Here is a 25,880-nt window from a genome sequence, read left to right as displayed (position 1 = left end):
CACGGGCTGGGGGGCTGTGCGTTGCGGGCATGCGGCTGCGGACCTGTGGAAAGGTACCCAGTTGCATTGGCATATCGCCTGGAGCTGTTGGCAGTGTTCCTCGCTCTCCACCGTTTTTTTCCGGTGCTGGAGCGGCAACACGTGCTGGTCAGGACGGACAGTACGGCGGCGGTGGCGTATATCAGCCGTATAGGGGGTATGCGCTCTCGCCGCATGTCTCAGCTCGCCCGCCGTCTGCTCCTCTGGAGTCATCCGCGGCTGAAATCGCTGCACACCATTCATATTAAGGCAAGCTCAACCGTGCAGCTGATGCGCTCTCACGGCAGCCTTGCGTCCTGGAGAATGGAGACTCCACCCCGAGTCTGTTCAGCTGATATGGGCGCGATTCGGGGAAGCCCAGATCGATCTGTTGCTTCCCCCGAGATCGCTCATTGCTAGTTGTTCTTTCCCTGACCGAGTGCTCTCGGCACGGATGCACTGGCTTACAGCTGGCCTCGGGGCACGCGCAAATACGCGTTTCCCCCAGTGAGCCTGCTCGCGCAGTTACTGTGCAAGGTCAGGAAGAGGACGAGGAACAGGTTGCTGGTTGCGCCCCTCTGGCTCAACCGGACCTGGATGTCAGAGCTCTCCCTCGCGATAGCCCTCCCCTGGCAGTCCCTTCGAGAGAGCACCTACTCTCTCAGGGACAGGGCACCACCTGGCACCCTCGCCGATCTTTGAAGAGATTTTAGACGCGAGGAAGACTTAGGTAACCTCCGATTGCGGTGGCTAATACCGTCACTCGGGCTAGAGCCCCCTCCCCGAGCGCGCCTATGCCCTGACGTGGAGTCTATTCACTGAATGGTGTGTCTCTCGCTGAGAAGACCCCCGTAATTTGCCAGATCAGCGTTGTGCTTTCTTTACGCCGAGAGAAGCTGGAGAGCAGGCTGTCGCCCTCCACACTCAAGGTTACGTGGCTGCCATCTCCGCTCTCATAACGCGGTGGCTGGCAGCACCGTGGGAACGCATAACCTCATCATCCGGTTCCTCAGGGGCGTTAAGCGAATTAATCCATCCCGCCCCCTCTCATGCCCTCTTAGGATCTCGCCCTCACTACACAAGCCGCGTCAGATCCCTTCGATCCTCGACTCAGTATCTTTCTGTCCCTGAAGACAGCTCTGCTGGTCGCGTTGATATCGATTAGAGGGTCGGGGACCCGGAGGCATTTTTCGGTCAGTGACTCGTGCCTGTAATTGGGCTGGCTTCTCTCACGTCCTGAGACCCCGCCCGCGATATGTGCCCAAGGTTCCTACCACTCCGTTTTAATACGAGGTAGTGAGCCTGCAAGCGCTGCCCTCGGAGGAGGCAGACCCAGCCCTTCTTTATTGTCCAGTTCGCGTTTTGCGTATTATCCGGACCGCACTCAGAGTTTAGATCATCTGAGCAGCTCTTCGTCTGTTATAACGGTCGGCAGCAGGGAAGTGCCGTACCGAAATAAGTTCCCACTAGATTGTGGATGCCTTCTTTCACTATCAGAGCCGAGATAAGCCGCGTCCCCCGAGAGCGCGTGCGCACTCCACTCGGAGTTTCGCATCCTCTCGAGCGCGCGCACGCGGCGCCCCTCTAACAGACTTCTGTAGAGCTGCGGGCTGGGTGACACCCAACACATTTGCAAGGTTTTACAATCTGCGAGTGGAGCCGGTTTCCTCAAGGGTATTAGGTAACCCTTGGTGATTGAGGAAACAATTCGGTAGGGTGTTGAAACACGCTTGCTGCGCCATTTTCCCTAACACGGAGATACGTGCGCCTTTTTATCTGTCAGTAAAGTTCCCCGTCAGGTGAGCCCTGCAGATTCCTCCGTGGCCCCCAGCACTGACTCAGCGGAGGAGTCACTTGCTGGCCCACTACGTTGTAGGTCTGCCCGCTGGTCAGCCTGCGTTTTGGGTAAAGGTGCCTGCTATGCGTGATCCCCACTAGGCGATCCCATATGCTTATTCCGCCACGGTTAAGTCCCCCCCCTGGGCGGACCCGTGTCTTCCCTCCCCGCTAACCACTCTTTTGCTATGCGTACTCCCCCTTTTTAGGGCTAGTCCATATGTAAATTCTGCCATCTATCCCCCCTTGGGTAACGGATGGCCTCCGCAGCGTCCTCCCTATCGGGATTGCACGCTTCCCAACGTACTGTCGTATTTTCCTAGAATTATCTAGATGCTCACGACTTCCCAAAAAATATATCTAAATCCGTAAAACTTCTGTTGAAGTAGGATAAATTAGGGCCAGGGACACGTTGGAGGACCGCGCCCCCCATGATGCGGGTGCGTCACGCTTGCTTGACTATCTCCTCATCGGGGGTGTTGGTAAGGTGCAGTCATTATGGCGCTTTCAATGGGCTCCCAATGCGTGGATTTTACAAATCAAATCCACTTATAGTGCTGAAGTTCCCCCCGAAGGGGAACGTTCGAGGTTACTAAGTAACCCTTCGTTCCCCGAGGAGGGGAACGGAAGCACTATACTCCGTCGCCATAATGACTGTCCCTTAGCTGTTGAAAGTCTCTTCAGCTTAAAAAGGATAGCGTCTGCTGGCGCCAGGTGAGCTTATATACTCAGTTGATTGCTTATGCCGCTCACCTGCGCAGGCTTGCGCTGCCAATTCATTCTTAATTGGCCCGTTCAATACTCTTTCAGACGAGTAGCTTCTGAACCGAACCTCCCAATGCGTGGATTTTACAAATCAAATCCACTTATAGTGCTTCCGTTCCCCTCCTCGGGGAACGAAGGGTTACTTAGTAACCTCGAACGTTTTCTCCCTACTGCTCTATCTTCGTTTTAGAAGAATCCACCCTTCCACACTATCTCCTCCTTTTACTCCCTTTTGTGAGGGGGAGCTCTCGAGACCTAACTGATCTTGCATCCCCTTATATGCTTATTGACTGGGCGGGAGCCTTGGGGTCAAGTATCTCCGAGCTCCGGGTTCTCTCCTGGGACAGAATGCTAAACATATCTAAGTGGGCTATTGAAATGCTTATTTAGGTAAACCTTTAAAATCAGAAAAAAGTTGGTAATAATGTTATGTACATCTGATATGATCTGATATATATACATACACACACTCACTGGTCACTTTATTAGGTACAGCTGGATGGTAGGGTTAGAATTTGCAGCAACAACATAAAAAAACATGGATCCATCCTGCCTTGTATCAACGGATCAGGCTGGTGGTGTAATGGTGTGGAAGATATATTCTTGGCACACTTTGGGCCCATTAGTACCAATTGGGCATCGTGTCAACGTCACAGCCTAGCTGAGTATTGTAGCTGACCATGTCCATTTCTTTATGACCACAGTGTACCCATCTTCTGATGGCTACTTCCAGTAGGATAACCCACCATGTCATAAAGCGTGAATCATTGTAAACCGTTTCTTGAACAAGAAAATAAGTTCACTGTACTCAAATGGCCTCCTCAGACACTAGATCTCAATCCAATAGAGCACCTTTGGGATGGTATTGGAATGGGAGATTTGCATCATGAATGTGCAGCCGACAAATCTGCAGCAACTGCGTGATGCTATCATGTCAATATGGACCAAAATCTCGGAGGAATTTTCCATTACCTTGTTGAATCTATGCCACGAAGGATTAAGGCAGTTCTGAAGGCAAAAGAGGATCCAACCTGATACTAGTAGTACTTAATAAAGTGGCCCATGAGTACATATATATATACTCAGCCATAACGCTACATAATTATGGGTTTAGTATACAGTAAATACAGTAACCTGTTTTTTCCTGTCTGTGCCCTACAACTCAGAATAGTCAATAGTGAAGGGTGTGCCACTCTTGTCATGACATCAATTTAGGGTGATTCAGATGGATTAACCACATGACATTTACAGGTCGGGCACTTGTCTGGTACAAGAGACATTTTATGTGTGGAAAAAATAATCCTTTACAGCACTTTTAAATATAGGATGGTTTTAACTGTACCAGTTGCAGTTTTAATCTTAATATTCGTGAATTTAATGAAGGATTGTTTGAATTATTGCTTTCTTACCTCTCTGGTTTTGATGTTTTCATTTAACACAAACAAGTCTGTGTTCTGGGTCTCCAGCTTGGCATCAACTGCCATGTGAATGGTGGAAAATTCTCCCTATAGAGGAATATTTTTTTAGATAAGAAAATGTGCATTACTGACAGATCACACGTGGCAGAACTGTACAAGAACACAATCATGTAGAAAAGTGTACTTTAATAAAGGTGGGCCTCCACAGTCTGAAAGTGGTGTTGATCTGGTTGAAGTCTCCAGAAGGAATGAAGCAGCTAAAGTACTGGCAGGGATTTTCTTTTTCTTTACAACTCTGAAAGAGAGAATTATAGATCATCAGGTATCAAGTTCACAAATTTACTAGGATTCCCAGCTTTGTCACAAAAAGTAGGGCCAAAAGTGAAAATTCCATGCGGCATAATATGCATTGATCTTGATGTTTTATAGCTGATTCACTTTTTTTTTTTTTTTTTACTGATGACAGATCTTTTTAACAACAATGTTTATTTGCTTTTTACAAACTGAATTATCTGGAGTGATTAAAATTTGGAAGCAAACACTACAACTTAATCATTTAATTGGGGCAAAGAACTTCATCAATGTTCATTACAATATAATATAAGGCATAAAAGCTCAAAAGTCCTGTAATAACCCCCAGTCACACTCCAGAGATTTTCCTTCAAGTATTTAAATGAGTGCTAATCACAGGGTTGATCACAGACCAATCAAAGATGCTACGTACACTAACGTGGGCAGGTAGAGATTTTAATTAGATTATTCATTTAATTTTCTTTTCAGCCAAGTCCCTTTATTAATCAGGGGTCGCTACAGTCGAATGAACCACCAACTTATTCAGCATGTGTTTTACGCAGATGCTCTTCCTGGCGCAACCCAGCACTGGGAAGCACCCATACACTCTTGCATTCACAGACACACACCACAGACAATTTAGCTTATTTAATTCACCTATACTTCACCTATGCATCCGCTGCGTAAAAACGTGCTGGATAAGTTGGCGGTTCATTCCTCTGTGGCGACCTCGGATTAATAAAGGGACTAGATCGACAAGAAAATAAATGAATTAATGAATTCACCTTTACCATATGTCCGGAGCACTCGGAGGAAACCTACGCAAACACGGGGAGAACGTTCTCCAAACAGAAATGCCAACTGACCCAGCTGGGACTCGAACCAGCGACCTTATTGCTGTGAGGTAATGGTGCTACCCACTGTGCCAACGTGACGCCCCTTAATTTTATTATATAAAGTAAAAACATAATGAACTGAACACAAAAAAGATATTTTGAATAAAGATGAAAACCTGCAGCTATTGACTATCAAAGCATTTGTTTTTCCTACTATGGATGTCAATGGTTACAGGTTTTCAGCAGTTTTCATAATATCTTCTTTGAAGAAACGTATAAAGGAAGCAATCAAGGGTGAGTAAATACTAGGGCTGCACGATACTGAAAAAACAACATTATTGCAATAATTTTTTTTAAGCAATATGTATTGCGATATGAATACAATTTCGGCAGAAGACTTGAATAGCTCTATTTAGAATGAAATCATTAACTTGGATCGATGGGATGAATTGAATGAATCAATGAATTAAAATGAGTGAATCAAAGAAATTCCAAGAGTAAATAAGTAAGATAAAGATAAAAGTAAAGCAAGTCAGATATTCAGGAACAGTAATATGATACAATACGTTATTATCATTATATTTTGCCCCCGATTATGATAGATTACAACAGGCATGTCCAAACTTGCTCCTGGAGGGCCGGTGTCCTGCAAAGTTTAGTTCCAGCCCCAATCAGACACACCTGGGCTAGCTAATTAAGCTCTTACTAGGCTCTCTAGAAACATCATTGCAGGTGTGTTAAGGTAAGTTGGAGCTAAAATCTGCAGGACACCGGCCTTCCAGGACCGAGTTTGAACACCTCTGGATTACAATGTCAGCGATATATCATAAGAAAAACATCCCTAATATATCATATTTTTAAACAAAGGCATAAAACTTCATCAAAATGTATAAGATGTATTTTGTTAATAGCACATATGTTTTGTAGAATTGCAAAACTAATATGTGTTCGATCCGATATTATGAGAAGCACCAACTCAAATAGTCACCGTAGTGGTAAAGGGTAGCAGTGCAAGGCTGATGAATTATTTCAGATCTTTTGATACTTGGCTACGTCAATAATGCATCCCGGGTGGAATTATCACAATAAATCAGCATCAATATTTTGTCCTGCCCCTATTGTTGAATAATAAAATGCAATGTAATATGTAAAATAACACTGTACATTCTGTATTGCGGATCAACTCCAGTATAATAATCCTAACTCCACATTGTGATGTGACTATTGTCAATGCACACATTGCAATATTGATGCTGCAACAATATATTGTGCAGCCCCTAGTAAATACTATTCTATAAAGCTAAAAACAAAGCTAAGCTATAAGCTAAAAACAAAGCATTTACTATGCGGAGATAATCTAAAAATAAAATACTATATAAACCGAAGACAGCTAGTTCCCCTCAAACTATAGGTTCTTAAAAATTCCCCTCCAAATCAATATTTAGAATTTCCTTCCAGTATGTATAGCATAATTGAGCTGCTCAGTTTGTCATAGACACCAATTTATGTTTCATGTTCATGCATTTTTCCCTTTTAACCAAATAATGATAGTCTAGTTTGCTTAAGCTTTAGATTATAAAATTTGTTTCAAGAATCAAATGAACATACTGTATATCCTGCTAATTGCACAGAGAACTGAGATCAAGTTATCATAATAAAATCTGTACTGTACAATCTGTGGAAGTATGATATGTTTTATGGTTAGATCAGTTAAGAACTACTGCAAGTAAACAGGGAAAGCAAGATGATGAATAAATTAGGCACAATATATAGGACATGTGGGCCAATACAGGACAGCTGGTAAACATATGTCTATGCGCATATCAAAAAAGCAGTGGTTACTCACCAAAAGATAGATGCTCAGGGTCTCTTTTTTAGTGTTCAGTGAATGTGGTTTGCTAGGTTGAATCTTCAAAGGGTTAATCCAGTCGGCGGAACATTGAATGCCCTATAAGTGTCCAAATGAGACAATTGAGATATTTCTAAAGCGGTCATACAGTCAGTGTGGTTATAGTTTTGAGGAATCACCTACCGCTGTGTAGCTGAGATCTGTCAGGTACAGCAGAAAGTTTTTAGCAGACGTTTGATATGGAAACATTATTGTAAGCTTTACTGGAGGACTCGGCATGTCAGGGTCTTTCTCAATCTGTTAAACACAATCAATCAATCAATCAATCAATCAATCAATCAATCAATCAATCAATCAATCAATCAATCAATCTATCCATCTATCCATCCATCCATCCATCCTCCTATCCATTCATCCATCCATCCATCCATCCATCCATCCATCCATCCATCCATCCATCCATCCATCCATCCATCCATCCATCCATCCATCCATCCATCCATCCATCCATCCATCCATCTATCTATCTATCTATCTATCTATCTATCTATCTATCTATCTATCTATCTATCTATCTATCTATCTATCTAATTAAAATCTGGTTTTATTAAGTATTTTTGTCAGTCTGGTTTGTGGCTGCGTGATATTTCTTATATATTCTTAAAATGTCGATAATTATCACTATAAATGTCAAACCGCATTTCTTTATTTTCTTTCTTATACTGAACAATGATAAAAAACCAAGCATTGACCTCCATAGTAGTATTGTTCCTTCTATGGATTTCAGTGGCTGTTCCTGAATCTAATATGTTTACATGGACACCAGTAATCTGATTTTAATACGATTAAGACAATACTCTGATTAGTCTACCATGTAAACAGCAATTTATTTGATTTGCTTAGTCTGACTGAAGTCATAATCGAACTAAATAGAAATCGAATTAACCGGAGGACAATGCTGATTTTAGTCGTATTTTTGAAGTGCAGTACAGAAGTAAATGAATGCAGTCAAACTATTATCATGCCGTGTAGGATTTTCGCCACATTTTGCGACAGGATAATCCATACACGCGGCTGTTTGACACTATTCTCTGCACCTAACGAGTCAGTAAATGACCACAGACTCCAGCAACACAAAATGCTGAGTTTTTTCTCCCATACAACGTGTTGTATCAAATTCCAATAAAAAACTCTTTCAGCTGTTCAAATTTGCATCAAATATCTCATTTGACATGGGGGGGGTTGCATGAACTTTTCCTGAATGAAATTGAAAGTGCCAAACTGCAGTTAAAGTTGATAAATTAAAATTTAACTCTGGAGGAAATGTGGATAGCATGGTGTCGCAGTGATGCTAATCAAATGATGTGCAATAACATGTAAAACCAGATCATGAACTCATGTAAACATCTTAATCATATTATTGTCTTACTAAGATTAGGGCAAATTATTTTATCACTGATTTTCATGTAAACGTAGTCATTGAATCGTCCTTTGTGTGCAACAAAAGAAACTACTCGAGTGTGAGTAAATGTCTGAGTAATTTTTATTTTTTACTAAACTGTCACTTTAATTGTTAAAAAATACTCTTTAACTGTGAAAACACAGATCTAAGATGCAGCATATGTACTTTTAAAAAGATAAAATAGATAACTCTAGGCCTTACAAGTCATTTTTACCATTGCTATCAGACTCCATCAAACCCCGAGATGACTCCTTGCCAGTGCAGTATCTCATTTTAGATTTCAAACTAGTCATTCAAACATAGACAGTTTAGTTCAGCAGTTCCTCATTGTGCTCTCTTCTGCCCACATGATAGTCTGGAGGACCTGAAGGAAGTGATTCAAACTCCAGGTTTAGGTTATCAGTCTTACCGTGTAGCTGATTTTTACTTCATCCCCAATCACACTGGTGTGGTTGAAAACACTGGGTATCGTCTCCTTCTCTTTCAGTATGATGTGGTCCTCCTTCATATATTTGTTACTAGGATAAAAAATATATATCGATAATCAGTAACAGTTTACAACAGGGTTGGAATGGGACTTATTTTCAGCCCTAGAGTTTCAAGCCTTAGACCGGCCCACTTCAGTTCATGACTAAATTAAAATAACATCATTTCCAATTCAGTACTTCAATAAAGATTTATTTGAACAGTTAACACAACGTAATGTTTAACAGTTTCTGAATCTATTTTGTGGAAGAATCAGTGCTCATAAATATCCAAACCTAGAAATGAAAAAATATCAAATAAATACAAATATATATTAAGCTACTGTAAATGTAAAAAAAATTAAGATTAAAATAAATGTATTGATTTTTCAAATGACACTATCAACCTTTTTCAAGGAAACAACTGCTTTATGACTTCAAATATTTTTTTATAAATATAAGAACATTAAAGGGTAAATCTCCAACACTATTTTAAAACATCACAATGTCCTTTTCTGCAATATCTGAATATATATTCTGTGATAAAATGTTGTCAGCTTCAAATGTCTATCCGAATGAACTACCACCTTAAATAAGGGTGTAAAACAGGGGTAGCGCATTTTGTCAGCTTCAAATGTCAATCAGAATGAACTGCTACCTTAAAAAACAAATTAAATATAAAAGTAATGAAATAAAAAAACTTAAATTAAAGCAGTAGTTTACTCTGATAGACATATGAAGCTGCTACGCCTTTTTCTACATTGTTCAATAGAGCAGTAGTTAATTTTGATAGATATTTGAAGCTGACAAAATGGGCTACCCCTATTTTTACATCCTTATTTAACGTGGTAGTTCATTCTGATAGACATTTGAAGCTAACAAGATGTGCTAACCCTGTTTATGTAGATGAAACATGACAGATAGCACATTCTGAGAAGGTAGCATAGGCCCTCGTGGTGAAAAAACGGTCCCGCCCACCGTGAATACACCCGGTCCTCCCGATTAGCCAATCCAGGCCTGGCTCACAATAAGTTCTTGTTTGTTAACGGTTCAAGGGTTAATTCCCAATGAAAATGAATATATATGTGAGCAAATCCAGCGTTATGGATGTGTTAACATTATATTGAAACTTTTGTTTATATTTTTCAGAACAACTGACCACAAAGTTAAAGGATCAGAAAAATATCAATCTGTAAACATGTTTTGTACTTCAAATAAGGAAAATAAACATGCGTTACAGATGTGACCAAAAAGTCTGCTGTTTGAATTAAACTGCAAAACCAAAAAAAAAAATAATAATAATAATCAAAAGGATAAAAGATGGCTCTCTATAGAACAAAAATAATTGGATCATGGTGACATTTTAACTGGGGGTTGGGGGGGGGGGTGGGTGGTGGTTCGCTAGCGGGTTTGAGACAGGGGCGGGGCGATGGATCGCGATGCCGGCTCAGCATCGTGTTGTCTATTGGCCATTGGCGATGGACGATAGTTTCGTCTATTGGCCCAATCCTATTGCTGACAACATATTTTTGATATGTTGAGCCCTAACATGGGAGGATTTCATTAAAGATCTGGTTCATGGAAAAAAAATCTGTACTTTCCATCCTTACAGTGTATCTAACCACAGAAGCAGCCTTGCACACATATTGAATGGCATCTTGTGGGCTGTTGTATTTAAATTTGCGGATGGGTAGATGGTAGTGTTCATGTGTCCTCTAAATACAGGTTTCAAAAATACATCTTTGGTTGAGGTATTATACAATATTCTGATGATTTTGAATTTTGCACCTTACAAATATTTTAATTTATGAAGGAAAAAAAAAAACTAAAACTGAAACTAATAAAAACTAAACTAAAACTAAGCAATTTCAAAATATAAAAACGAGTAATAACTAGTTAATCCCAAATTATTATAACAATGTTGCACAACTCTGATAGATAGTAATAAGCAATTAAAATAATAATGAACTATGCATAAAAGGTCAACCGGGTGGTTATGATGCATGATAAAGGGTTAAGGGTTCATTCACACATTTTTGAGTATAGATGTATTTTTCATTGTTAGTTAATAATTAAAATGTCTGAATAATCTTAATAACAAAGGCCACTGTAAAGTTTTACCACAAAATTGTATCATGTGTGCAGTATTTATAACGCGTAAATTATAATTATTCTTTGTTTTTACTTAATCTTACCATACAAATGCTGCAAATACATTTCAAAATGAACTGGCTATAATGTCAAACTGAATACAATTCTAATCAGTATAAAATAATTATACTAATAAAAACAAATAAATCAGTGAATGAACTAAATCCATTTATTAGGAACTTACGCAGTGAATCTCATGCTGGCTTCATGCCTCACTGGGATGATGATGGTCTCAAAGTTACGTTTCAGCACTGAATCTGACTGCTCACTATCACTGCCAGGAAAATATTAACAATTGGTCAGAATATCACCTTATTCATTTAATCTAGTAAATCAAATACATGAAAAAAGATATTTTAGACGTGAATGCAGTACTTACGTGGTAGCAGTCACATTGATAACAATGTCCTTTCGGATAAGAGAGGGATTGGGCTCAAACTGGATTTTGAAGGTTTCCTGTTAAATTGGCATGAAACGAGTGTTAAGAAAAGCAGATTAGATGTGGTAATGCATGTTATTTTTAATTAATTGTATATATATATTTTTTATTTAATTAATAACTTGCTGTTTAATCCTCATGCCTTCCAAGATATGTGTGACTTTTTTCATTGAAGTAATTTTTAGCTCAAATATTATGGTCTTTGGCGAGTAAACCACCACAATTTGATAGCAAGTTAATAATAACATCAGACTGATCATTTTGCTTCAAAAAAACTCAATGTATTGTCAGTAGTCACAGATATTAAGTCATTTTTTCTCTATATATTTTTTGAATCTTAAAGTCCCTGCTGGCTAGTATGACTTCCATGTTTTTTGAATTGCCAAGGACATTGGTTTTATCTAAAACGCTTCTTTAATATTCAACTGAAGAATAAAGTCAACTTTGATGGCCTGAGAGTTAGTAAACTAACAGTAAACATTAATTTTTGTGTGAACAATCCTTTTAGTAGCAAAGCTAATCTCACCCTGTCCTTAGTTTTAAGGAAAGGATATCCAACTGCACACACTATTCTGGTATGATTAGTTTCACAGTCCTTATCTTTAGGCTGAAAAAAAGTGAAAACAGGAATTAAAAAACTGTTAGACCCAGAAAAAAAAGAGAAAAGATTCAAATGTTCTCTAAATTCTTCTTACCTCCACTTTGACATAGTTGATATTTTCAGTGTGGCTCAGTGTAACTTTGGTATTATAAGCGTTGTCTCCAGTGTTCTTGATGTCGATATTGACATAAAATTTCTCCTGGTTACTCTTTATGAGAAGACTATAACAATTCAAAAATATAAAATCGAGAACATGAGTTAACATTAAGCTCTCTGGTTCACTTCTGTTATATTTCTCTCATGACACAGACTAGAACGACTTGAACACAAAACTCAACAGAAGGGGGCAGTAGAGAACTGGAAATGACAGAAATGACTAGAAGAGTGGTCCTCAAACTTTTTTTCAATTACCACCTCAGAAAAAAAATTGTCTCTTCAAGTACCACCATAATGAGCAGTATTGAAATACAGCGTAATAAGCCCAGTACAGCAGCTACAGTTCTGCACAGTTCAAAAACGTGGCAGATTAATTCCTGTTATTAAGAAAATTTATTATTGTCAGCCACTTTAAACATAAATACGCTAACGCTAACTCGGTACTGTGTTGTATATGTAAAAAAACTAACTAACTAAAAACATCAATTAATCCATTTAAATTAAAATGTGTAAAAGGTAAAAAGAAAAGTGCTGTACTTAAATGTAAAAGTATTAACATATAGTAGCCAATTCATCAACACCTGAAAATGTTGCCTGGACCTCAGAAATATAGGCTATATGTCATATAATGAATATTATTATATGTCATGTTCATATGTAAATCATGTTTGATAAATTTTGAAATATTTGTAGCATGTATATATTACATATTTGATTCCTCCGCGTACCACTAGAAGGAAGCCCCTGTACCACTAGTGATAGACGTACCACAGTTTGAGAACCACTGGACTAGAAGACATCAGCAAATTATTTCTTCATGAATAATACAGCAGCCACCAGGATAAAGTCTGGCCATAATTATTTGTATTGTCATCTCATCTTTAACAATTATATCAAATATTGATTGAAATCCTAAAGGCATTCTTTCATTGGAAATCAAAGATTGATTAAACATTAAATAATACCTTGAGATGTTTGCAGAAGCTTGTAGGTGTAGATTAGCAACACACTTCTCATTATTTCCACAGTCCACTAATGCGATCTAAAGAAAAAAAGATATATTCATTAAACATTGTCAAATAAGCTTCAAAAAGCAGATTTGTCTTTTAAGTTTATTGCCAAAAAAATGTTAGTCTGACATAGTTTCCTGCCTGCTGTACAGTATTAGCGGTTGTTTTACACCCTTTCCCAACAATGTCATTTAATTGCAACACACATCAAGCCAAATGCTTCCCGCAAATATTTTTGTCAGGAATTGTTTTGCGTCTTGAGAGCTTTTATGAAACAACAGAACTTCATAAAGCAGATCTGGCAAACACAACTGATGCCAGCAGGAAAACACACTCTTCCTCCTGATAACTCTACTTCTTTAGTTTGTGTTGTGCTTTAGGATTAGATTATAGGAGCAAACTCCCATTTTGGATGAATTGGCAGTATAACTGGACTTATTTTACTCTGCTGGAAACTGAAATGTATTTTCTTCTATGCTACAGTATGTATCATTTAGGCTGCACAAAAAAGTTTAAAAATATATATATATTATTTTATATTAAGTACTGTATGTCAAAGTTTTAATTAGCTACTGGTTAGTTTAAGATATTCCCCAAAACATCTTATAGGCTAGGGGTCCCTTTTATTGCTTTAGATTGGCCTTTTGTTTTTGAATGTTTCCTTTTTAAATGTATAGGTGTTGCATAAAATAATAAAGTAGTTTTAATAATTTAGTAAGTGACATTTCTTTGCTGCATTGCTGCATCATTATTGATGATATAATATGCATAATAATCTTTACACCACATTAGAGACATAGCAGCCAGTTACTTTCAGTTGTAGAGAGTTTTTTCTCTCATTTAAAAGCTATGTTTGTGCATGAAATGTGCGTGTTTAGATGCATGTATTTGTGTGTGAGAGACCGGGTGAAAGAACGCTTGATTCACAGCTCCATCAATGCGATGAGTGGCTGAGTTTCTTTCTAGCTTACATAAATAAAATTTCCAGCCTATTTAGGAGATAATATATATTTGTATTCACACGTGAATACAACAGAAAGACATAAAACTTTACAAACTACTTGTCCACTTTTGTAGGCTCATCACAATATATTTTCAAGTTGTAACACTACTTTTAACAAATATATGATAGGCTACATTTTTTTCCCTAAAATCTGATTTTGGAAAGCTGCTGTGACACGAGTGCAATGATATAGGCAAGCCTATATTTTATTACTTGCTCTTATGTCCTAAAAACACTTAACGGTTTCCTATACTTGGTGTATACACTGTAAAAAATGTCTGTTAATTAACAGGTCCCATTTTTTGTGGTTCAGAACTGTTTATTTACGGTTATGAATTGCATTATGGGATGTTGACCTCTGTTCTGTCCACTTTGGATGTTGAAAATTCAACTCTACAGTTTAACAAAGTGACTTTTATTGACATAATTTTAGTTTAAGAAAAAATATATAAAGAAATGAGTCTGTAAAATAACAGAATATCTGCTGACAGCTTATTTCCAGGTTATTTACAACACCAACCCTGACGATATATCACTTTGAACTAGTAAAAATGTCAATAAAAGTATTTTTTCAAACTTTTCAACATCAAAAGCTTTCAGAGGAAAAATCAATATCTTATAATGCAATTATAAATGCATAAATAACTAGAAAATAAAAACACTAATCACAACTACGAAAAACGGTCAATTTACAGATATTTTTACAGTGTATATTGAATTTGTGCAAATATAAATATTTATTTTTAATTCAATTCACTTTATTAATATTGCATTTGGCCTAAGGCTGGTCAGATTTTGTGAGATTAATCACTAGATTTATTGAGAATGCAACATAATAATAATAATAATATTAATAATAATAATAATAATAATACATTTTTTTATATGGAAAATGTAAAATATTTTTATATAAATTTTATATAAATTTTTTTATTAAATATAATTCTATTATATAAATTACAGTAAGTCCAAAAAAGTTTTTGTGAACCCAGAAAAATAGATTTCAATGTCTCAAATATTCATTTATTTTTTCCCACATATTTAAAAACAGAAAATATTAAACTTTTTTTTTTTTTAATTAGAAAATATTGGACTGAATAATTCTTTCTAATTTGGAGTAAATGGATTGAGTATATTTTATCAATATGCCCGTATTTTTCTTGAATTGTAACTTTTAAATGTAATATTATGTCTAAATATATATTTTTTTCTTCTTTAAAGGCAATCATCTAAACGATTTGTAGCTCCCCTGTTTATGTCCAACTGTTTATAGTTGTTGTTGTTAAAGGGAAGATAATACAAAGCATATGCAAGATCTATAAGTCTCTTTCTGTATTATGCAAGTTATAAATGCAAGTTTTATATGTATTTTTATTTGGAAATTCAAAATATATTTTAATAAAAACACATAACTCCTGACATTTTCCCATATCACAGTGAGCACAAATAAATAAAAGAAAATTGACTTACTCACAGGGCTATTTATTTCAAAGTTGATATGTTTACCTGCACCATGTTGGTGTTTTGTAACATCTGATTTGTATGCGGTATACATAAAACATATTGTTTATACTTGAATTTATAATCCTGCTTTGCTTTTTGTTGTGTTTTCATTTTTTTTAGAAATGCCCTGCTAATTTTCTGCTAAGATGTTATCTATTTTTCTACAGATTTAAAGTTTGTAAGTTGTCAAAAAGCTACTCACAATGAAATTGTGCAGATTCCTTCAAATTCTAATAATTGTATTTTACTGTTAAGAAGCAAAACAGAACCATCTTTAAATGTTAATTGTCAAAAAAATCACTGTTTTTGTAATCACTCATAATTAAGTCACCAAAAATATCAAATAAAAAAGGAAACTACATTTGGCCAACAATCCACTGGGTTCATTTAGGGGAAGTCATGCCATTCTCTATGCCAGCCCATCCCTGTTTCTGCTAGTTAAAACCTCATTACAACTGCATGTGAGAGAGCAGCTGAACATGGAGAAAGTCTCTCAGTGCTTGTAAAATTAGAGCGACTTCATTAAACTCGCAGCTGCCACCCACACACACTCTTCTGTTAATAAGCAGACGTAGTTACTGGCGCAGTCAACGTTACACTAATAAACCTCTAGCAGGAGGAAAACTTACAGTCTTGTTGAGGGATGTGGGTAATTCTCCATCCAAAACTGGACCCTTGTCTTCATCTGCTAGACCGAATTCCAGCGTCACCATAATGGGGTCCCTGAAATCCAGTTTATCCTGTGGGGGATAATAAAGGATGTTGCACATTTTTTTCAGCTTATAGCAACTCATAAACAGACTGGAAAATCCCAGAAATGGCATCAGGTTCATTCTGTCCCAGCAGACTCTGTTAAAGGTTAACTGCATTACCAACATTTACTCGCCCTTCTGTCATAAATATAAGACATAAGCTAAGCTTTGAAACACAAATGAAGATGAAAAATGACCTCAAAATATGAGAATAAAATATATGAGAATACTCTCCCAGGTGACAGAGCTCCTCATCCTATAAGGGTGCGCCCTGCCACCCTGCGAAGGAAACTCATTTTGGCTGCTTGTATCCGAGATCTTGTCCTTTCAGTCATCACCAAAAGCTCATGAACATAGGTGAGAGTAGGAACGTAGATTGACCGGTAAATCGAGAGCTTTGCCTTTCAGCACAGCTCCTTCTTTACCACAACGGATTGGTACATCAACCGCATTACTGCTGACGCTGCACCAATCCACCTGTCAATCTCACGTTCCATTCTTCCCTTACTCTTGAACAAAACCTCAAGATACCTGAACTCCTCCAACCTGGAGATGGCAAACCACCTTTTTTCGGTGGAGCACCATGGCCTCAGACTTGGAGGTGCTGATTATCATCCCAGCCGTGTCACACTTGGCAGCAAACCGCCTCAGTGCATGCTGACGGTCCATGTTCGATGAAGCCAACAGAACAACATTGTCTGCGAATAACAGAGATGAGATCCTGTGGTCCACGAACCGGACCCCCTCCAGCTCTATCCAGTGGTTTTAACCACTTGATTTTTATTTACTTTCATTGTCATTCATTCATTTTCGTTTTGGCTTAGTCCCTTTATGAATCTGGGGTCACCACAGCGGAATAAACTGCCAACTTATCCATCATATGTTTAACACAGCAGATGCCCTTGCATCCGCAACTCATCTCTGGAAAACATCCATACTATCTCTGGCCCCGTTTACACTAATATGTTTTAATTTTAAAACAGCGTTTTAGAATGAAAACGATCCAAGTCCACACTAGCGTCTCACCCAGCGTTTCTGAAGAACTCTCCTTCTACACCAAACCCCTGAAAACACACATCACGTGACCACACACTCTGGCATGCGCTGCAGCATATCCATCGCAATCTCACAGCAATTTGTAACTTTTTGATTTAGTCGCTAATTTGTATGAATTCGTACAATCTAATTCGTACAATTTAATACGATTTGCTCATCACCCAATGACGGTTGGGGTTAGGGGTGGGGTTGGGTGCCACGCCTCCTTTTTAAATTCATACATTTTTGTCCGACTGAATAAGTTAATAATTAATGTAACCGTGTAGGCTACATTCTGTATATTGACTGATTGGTTGCCTTTATTTTCTATAATTTATTAACTTATTGTACATTATACTTTTATAATGGCCGTTATTGATTATTAAAACTGATATTCAGCAAAAGAGTGGCTATGTTTCGTATTTTCAATGAAAAATAAAGGAGGCAGTAATGTTATAGGCTCCGTTTTGTTATAAATATGCTCATATATGCAGCACAACGCCTCAACATTTCTGCTATCTGTTAAGTTGTTAATATCAAAATGAAAATAGCAGTTCCTTCATGTTTTCATTTTATTGTGAAGATAGTAAAACAACGTACGTATCCAAGATGATGTGAATAAGGTTATACAGTACACTATTCCCTTTGAAGATTTACCCGACATGTCCTCGGGAGTCTGTTTTCCATATCAAACTTGCGAAGTCTGAACTTACAAGTAGAAGATGCAGGACTGAACTGTGTGTATGCTACTTAAAATTGAGGAAGAGCTCCCATCAGAGAGGCAAATGTCTGCAGCCCAGCCTCCATTCTCCATTTTGAGATGTCTCCATTATTCCCCCATTCACACTGAGACGGAGCAGCAGTGTTTTAGAATGAAAACGGCCTCTTCAGCCATTTTCGGCGCTCAAAAACTCCGGCGTAGTGTGGACGAATGGCATAACCGTAGCAAAACGTACTGTATGCGTTTTAAAACAAAAATGCATCAGTGTAAACGGGGCCTCATTCACACACATACACTATGGACAATTTAGTTTATTCAATTCACCTATAGCGCATGTCTTTGGACTTATGGGAAAAACCGGAGCACCCGGAGGAAACCCACGTGAACACTGGGAGAACATGCAAACTCCACACAGAAATGCCAACTGACCCTGCCAAGGCTCAAATCAGCGATCTTCTTGCTGTGAGGCGATCTTGCTACTTACTGCACCACCGTGAAGCCCTGGATTAAACCACTTCGTTTTTATTTAAATTTTTTCCTCTTTAGAAGACTTGGATTAAACCACTTGACTTATATTTGTTTTTAGTTTTTATTATTATAATGCTTTTGATTTCTGGAATTTTTTTTATGTTGTTAAATGTCAACTTTTCAGTAAAAGCACAGATAGCTTTTCAAGAAGAAATTTTAAATTGTGTTCTGAAGATGAACAAAAGTCATGAGGTTGAGCAAATGATAACAACTATGTTTGGTTTAAATGTCATTTTCTTATACCCTTACAAAAATAAGCAAATATGAAGTTAATTTAAAGTATACTTTATACTTTTCTTTTAGTATACTTTATGTAGTAGGTAAACTGATATCACTGACAAGTATACTAGAAATTACTACAGAGTACTGTCAGTAATATCTGGGATTACATTGGTCTGCTTTGTATCTTATAAAACTAACAGTTCACTTTGAGCACACATCTTTTTTTTTGTTTATACTGCAGCTAAAAAATAAATGTGCACTTGTTTACCAGTTAAACACATTTTATTTTGTTTCAGAATGAACCCTTTAAAGCAAACTTTCAGAAAGCAACTAATTTTATAAATTATACTGCAAATTTATTTTTATTTTAAAAAGCTTTTTTTTTTATCAGTACTAGACAATAAAAGCTGTAATTGACTCGATAAAGGCCATTATTAATATTGGTTGATGAATAATCAGTCAGATATAAATAAGTAGGCCAATAAAACTTATAAATGTGACAATAAAAAAGTCATTGGCATCAGCCAGTAAATGCAAAGATCACTTTTGGTTCTTTAAAAAAAGTCTAAATTATTATCATTATTTGAGTTTAGATTTACATTTACTCTATTAGCAAAAGCACTCTTTTATTGAAAGCAACTTACAAGTGATGATAAAAGAAGCACTTTAAGTCATCAGAGAGTAGCTGTATATAAAACTGACTAAAGTCTTCATTTTTTTCTTTCTGATCATACATAGTGTAGATAGACAATTTACAAGAGAGAACCACCATACTCTCAGTAAAGAGACCACTTTAAAAAATAGTTTTACCCATGTTGACTAAAAGATTTTAGAATACAAGTAAATACATTCAACTTTTCTATCAGTAAAAGTCAAGCATACTTAGTATAATTTTAAAACTGAATATCTAGGATTGACAACGGTTGAAATAATGATGAATCTGAAAAACTCATAACTCTCTATGTCGGAGGCTGCTACTGTCTCCACTGGAGGTCACATTTTTGGCCACGGCAGACATTGATGGGAGCATTTATAACTGAAATAAAATTTCAGTTTGCAGGCAGTGGGCAGGTTAGAGAGACCAAAAAAAAAGATGGACATTCCGACACAGAACACATTTACAAAGGAGAATAACTGACTTTTGCTTTGTTAGACAAACAAGCATGTTTACTTTCTTAAATATCTGTGAATAGATAGTATTTTTATGCTTTAGAAAACTTAGTACATTTCTGATGAGTACACAAACGCTAGAATGAAATCATACTTATTAAACACTTTTTTGTAAGTATATTGAAGGTGCAGTTTTGCATTCCTCCACTATTAACACAAGAGGGCGTTTTTTGATTTTACTCAGACTGTGTGCTTCCTCTAGTGCTCAGAGGTCAAGTATGCAGTGTAGCGGGACGAGCTGTAGTCTCTCAATGAAGGCTGAGCTGATCTCGCTGCCCTCGGGCCTTTGATCACACAACTTCTGGCTTTTATTAAACTCCAGTCCTGCACTTTCAAACACTTCGTTTTATGCTCTTTATCTACTGAGAGACGTTAAACGTAACCTAATCTACATCTGAGGCAAAAAAGACACACAGTTAATGGTTCCAGAGAAAAGCGGGGGCTGATTTTATAGGAAGGCCGTCTAGAGGGAGTGGATTGTCTGCATTACAGGATACTTTATGTTTATATGTTTGCCAGACACTTTTATTCAGTGAAATACACTGCATTCAAGAACAGATTTTCAAATTTACATCATATTAGTCATTGTGTTCTAAAAATATCTAAGTGTTCATGAATCTAGATACATTTATTAAAGTCAAAAAAGATAGGATTTTCTGAAAAACTGATCAAAATTAATTTGTGGTTAAAACGAAAGCATCTGGCAGTGGGGGTCAAAACAATTTGCTTAATTCAATGAGAAAACAAGTAACAAACCGCTGGTAGATGTTTTAATTTTTTAATCATAATACTATGATTTTGTTTCAAATGTTTTCACAGAAAACAAAATTTAATGTGGCATATCATTTTTCAGATAAATGTGTCTAGATTTAAGAATCTAACAAAAGTATAAGACAATACTTTGTGCAGTGTATTTTTAAAATAAATTAGACATACTGTGGAAATATAAATTTCTATCATCTAATTCCAAATAAACAATAATCTACGTATAACTGAAAAGTTCTATTCTTTGGTTTTTAATTATATCATTTCATTAACATTCCAGTTAGGAGGGACATTAACCTTTTGTCTTTCTGATGACAGGCTAAGCCAAAGTAATGCAAATTGTTAGTTTCACAGCATGGTTGTGTCTATCATTTTCTCTTTTCGATCAAATGGTCAGGCGGTTTCTGTCTCCAGAACATGATGAGATTAGACCTGAAAAAGCAGTTTACCCTGCTGACCACAACACTGAATTTGCATGCTCTGTTTAGCCATGTCCCCTCCTCCTAAAAACACAATATAGACATGAAATCTTTGTCTTAATCAGACTTGTGAAAGAACTTGCAGACTGCGGACCTCTAGTAGGCTCTTGCAGACACATGGACATCTTAAAGACGCCGTATGACTGCAGATTAACCAACACGTCTCAATAAAGGAATTCTGCTTGTTTCGAGTCTCCTGGACTGGGTTCTTCTCTTCCTTTTCATTCATTTATTTTTTTACAACAATACTATGGCCCAATCCCAATTCTCTTTTTGTACCTTTACCCCTTCCCCATCCCCTTGGCCTTTTAACTTCAGGAAATCAGTGAAGGCATATATCATGTTATCAGAACAATAAAATGTGGCAATAAGATCATAACTGTATACTGTGCATTTACACCATCGCCATATTTATCTAAACACATGAAAACAGCTTAAACATTATACCAGACAATGTAAAACGCTTATTCCCAGCCAATAGACATTTCTGACAGGGTATTCGAGTGTCATTGAGTGACAGAATGTTGTGGGACTGCTATTCAAGAGTTATTTTTTGGATTATAGATAGCAAAATTTAGCGTTTTTTTATTCTTGTGTATTTTTTTTACCATGGCGATACAACATAAACGCTATTATGAATGTATTAAAACATATGCTTGTTAATTGTAAAAAACATTAACAATGACAAGAAAAAAAAATACTAATCTGTGCATCTCCTTCCATTTGTGTGCAGCTATGCTGTCGTTGCTGGGAAATTTTCTTATCCCTTGATTTCAAGGGTGGTCCTGAAAAATCTCTGTATCAAGGGGTATCTATCCCTTCCCCTTAGCCCATCGCCTTCAAGCTAAAGAGAATTGGGACACCCCTACCCCTTCATGTTGCCACAGGTAAGCTTCACTCTCTGTTGTTTACTTGTGTGCCGTGCATGCATGTGTGAAAAAGTCGTGCGAGTAATTTACGACAAGTAATTGCCTTTTTTGATTGGCGCTTTTGGGGTAGGCCGATCAAGCTATTTTTAGCCAATATCGGCCGATTACAAATGAATCGCTGAACATATCATATGGTCATTGGGAAAATTAGGTAAAAATAAATGCATATTACATGACAATAAAAGTGTTTTTGACCTTGAATGCATTTCAGACTGTTGTAGAAGACCCCCAAAACCAAAATAGGCCTTTTTTTAATGCTTAATAGGGGCTCTTTAAATACTTGTGAATGCCATAATACTGTACACAAAGACAAGCTCAGCCTCACAGTATAGATGTTTGTTTGGCTTGGCCCTGTCCTGCACATTGTGTATGAGAGGACTGATTTACTTGCCGACGTGTAGAAGGTGTGCTCTCTGCAAAACTTATTCCGGATGGACTCGTTCTTCTGCAGCCTCCTGTCCTCTGTTTCATTAAAGCGTCCTCTGGCTACCGCTCTCAGAGAGTCCAGCGTTAAACTGTACCTGATGACTGGAGCCAAAACACATTTAAGATGAGACACAGCAGGCAGAACCACTGAAGTTTTTTTTTTTTGGCTGCAAACAGATTTTGGGGCCTTTATAAAGTGTTTTTTATTCTAATGTAAAGAAAACATACTTAATACAGTTTTAATGTTTCTTTTGTTGCATTTTCACAGCTCGTGTCATAAAAATTCTCCTGCACTGAGCCATAAATCTTTTTGTTGCACTTATATTACACTCAAAACTGTTTGATGTTTGATGTACGTTCAAACTACTTATTTAAAAAGAGCTGAAACAACAGAATTCTTCAGTTATTTTACGTAATTGTTTTATTTTCAATCCACCTACAGTACATTTGTGGAAACTATTAAGTTAACTTAATTTCTTCATGTTGTCCCAAAACAAATCGATTGTGTGGAACTCAATTTATTAATTTCAGTATTCCATTTTTTTTCACAGAAGGTTTTTACAGAAGAATTTGTTCATACAGAATTCACCTGATTACAATATTTTATGCTACAAAATTAATTGTGCAACATTTTCCCCTGTCTGTTCACATCATTTTCTGAAATATGCAGTAATAATATGAGATTCCCCAAAATCCCCTCTGCAAAAAGATTTGTGTGTATATATAGGTCACATTTTGATATGTCAAAAACTGTAGGACTTCATCCAGTGTTCTTCTGTTCATATTTGTGTGCTAGAAGTATATGCAGATTAGTGCCTGTTTATTAAAACAATGCCTCATTGGCATATTTAAAGAATTTTAGAAATATATTGCAAAATATTTTTGTGATTCTTAATGTAATCAATCAACTGAGAAAATACTTTTCTAACTACTCAAAATGTTCTTTTACCCAATTCACCTGTAATGTTTTGCCTTAAACAAACATAAAGGGCCCTATCATACACCCGGCGCAGTGTGGCGCAAGGCGTGACGCAGTAGTCTTTTGGTAGTTTCAGCTTGGCGCAAGAGTCGTTTTGAGGCGTTGCGCTACGTTGTTTAAATAGCAAATGCATTAGCGCTCATTTGTGCACCCATAGGCGTTCTGGTCTAAAAAGGAAGGCGTTCTGAGGCGGACCGCTGGCGCGTTGCTATTTTGAGAAACTATAATAGATTTTTCATTAGACCAAAACTAACCCGGTCTAAACTCCGGAGCAGAGTTGCGCCTCGCTTACACACTGCTTAATACGCACAAGAGAGCAATAGGCAAATATCTTTACATATGAAAAAATTAAATATTAAGGATATATATAGAATATAATAATAATAGATATAGAATATAAATATAAAAGATTAAAATATTACAAAACATATTATTTTCTAGCCTAAATAAATATGAAAAACCACTGCTTTTATGTCTTCATCTCGGGAATCTTTTTCAGTTCATTCATAACAATTTGCTTTTGTATAATGTTATTATTATTAGCAGTATTATTTATTATATCCATATGTATATTTGTTTTATTAAAAAGGTTTCCCTATCCAAGAGCGAAAGTGAAAGTGATCCATTATCTCTCATTCTCACGCAGTAGATGCTCTGTTTAACAGTTTTCTGTTAAAAAACTGTTAACTGTTAACTGTTTGCTTGTGAAATGCTCATTTTTTCCACTTAGACTTACTTTGCGTCCTGTAAATAGCGAATGTGCTCTTGGCGTGACGCAGCTGGGTCTTAAAGGGAATGGGAGATGAGACTCTTATTGGTTTATTCTTTAAACACACCTATAACTCATTAAGAAAATAAACTCAACCCTTTTAGACCATGCGCTGAAGCGCAAGGCAGATTTCCCATCCTTAAATTAGCAAAAACGCGCCCTGACACGCCCTGAAAGCATTTGCGCCCTGCGTTTTGCGCATGGACCTTCAAAATAGAGCCCAAAGAGTTGACTGATAAAACTGATGGGTTCACACCAAATGTTTATATAAAAAACAGTCAAAAGAGAAAACAAAAATGAGTACTTGAGGAATCTTGTTCATGCTTTTATCACCAGCAGAATGGATTACTGTAACTGCCTCCTTACCGGCCTTCCAAAAAAGACAGTCAGACAGTTCATCCAGATTCTGACCAGAACCAGAAAATCAGAGCACACCACACCTGTCCTCAGTTATTTACACTGGCTTCCAGTAACATTCAGAATAGATTTTAAAGTATTATTACTTGTCTATAAATCACTAAATGGCCTAGGACCTCAATACATTACAGATATGCTTACTGAATACAAACCAAATAGATCACAGATCTTTAGGATCATATAAACTAGAAATTCCAAGAGTTCAGTCGGAGCAGGGTGTATCTGCTTTCAGATACTACACCCCTCACTGCTGGAATCAGCTTTCAGAAATGATCAGATGTGCTCCAACATTACACGTTCAAATCCAGACTTAATTTACATCTGTTTAGCTAAGCCTTTACTAAATGAGCACTCTGCTATGTCCGACAGATGTCCTTCTTTTCTTTTACATTCCTTTAAAACACATTTTAATCAGTTTTTATGTCATTAATCATTTTTATTCTTTGTTGTTTTTATTTTCTTATACTTGTTCCTTTTATTCCTGTTTATGTAAAGCACTTTGAATTATCATTGTGCATGAAATGTGCTATATAAATAAACTTGCCTTGCCTTAAAATGATAATTGTAAGACACATTAATAGCGGAAGCTCTGGGAATAGACGCTTCTCATGGGAACCAATAAGAAATTAGGAGATGCATATGATCTTTTCATGTTTAGTGTGGACCCAGCATTAGTCAGACACTCACCAGTTCCAGTATTCATCTTTTTATCAGACTTGATTTGATATTCGAAGCATACTGTCGTTTTCACGCATACGGTGGTCTTCCCATGGACTTGACACGTATGCTGGAGATTGATCTTAATAGGGTCAAAAGTCATCTCAGCGAGAAGCTCTGCAACATCCCGAGACCTGGATTCAACAAATTCAACAAAATGTTTATAGGA

The 25,880-nt window shown here is 37.1% G+C and overlaps 2 protein-coding genes across 3 annotated transcripts in view; one reads left to right on the top strand and one right to left on the bottom strand.

Moving 5' to 3' along the window:
- tctn1 (tectonic family member 1) overlaps positions 1-25,880 on the top strand; it is an 845,382-nt gene that overhangs the window by 393,078 nt on the left and 426,424 nt on the right. The window lies entirely within an intron of this gene.
- itga1 (integrin, alpha 1) overlaps positions 1-25,880 on the bottom strand; it is a 114,146-nt gene that overhangs the window by 7,500 nt on the left and 80,766 nt on the right. For both annotated transcript variants that reach the window (XM_087270092.1, XM_087270091.1), the window contains exons 16-28: positions 25,682-25,845; positions 22,795-22,931; positions 16,432-16,542; positions 13,252-13,328; positions 12,225-12,351; positions 12,056-12,136; positions 11,470-11,546; positions 11,275-11,364; positions 8,885-8,993; positions 7,197-7,310; positions 7,011-7,112; positions 4,222-4,332; positions 4,029-4,124 (exon numbers count right to left, since the gene is read on the bottom strand). In XM_087270092.1, the coding sequence (XP_087126218.1) occupies positions 4,029-4,124; positions 4,222-4,332; positions 7,011-7,112; positions 7,197-7,310; positions 8,885-8,993; positions 11,275-11,364; positions 11,470-11,546; positions 12,056-12,136; positions 12,225-12,351; positions 13,252-13,328; positions 16,432-16,542; positions 22,795-22,931; positions 25,682-25,845 (1,396 nt within the window). The remainder of the gene's footprint in view (positions 1-4,028; positions 4,125-4,221; positions 4,333-7,010; positions 7,113-7,196; positions 7,311-8,884; positions 8,994-11,274; positions 11,365-11,469; positions 11,547-12,055; positions 12,137-12,224; positions 12,352-13,251; positions 13,329-16,431; positions 16,543-22,794; positions 22,932-25,681; positions 25,846-25,880) is intronic.

This window comes from Danio rerio, chromosome 10 (assembly GCF_052040795.2).
Source record: "Danio rerio strain M-AB ecotype USA chromosome 10, GRCz13ab, whole genome shotgun sequence".
NCBI classification, from domain to species: Eukaryota; Metazoa; Chordata; class Actinopteri; order Cypriniformes; family Danionidae; genus Danio; species Danio rerio.
The sequence above is the reverse complement of the archived record's forward strand: the minus strand, read 5'-3'. Positions and strand labels throughout refer to the sequence as shown.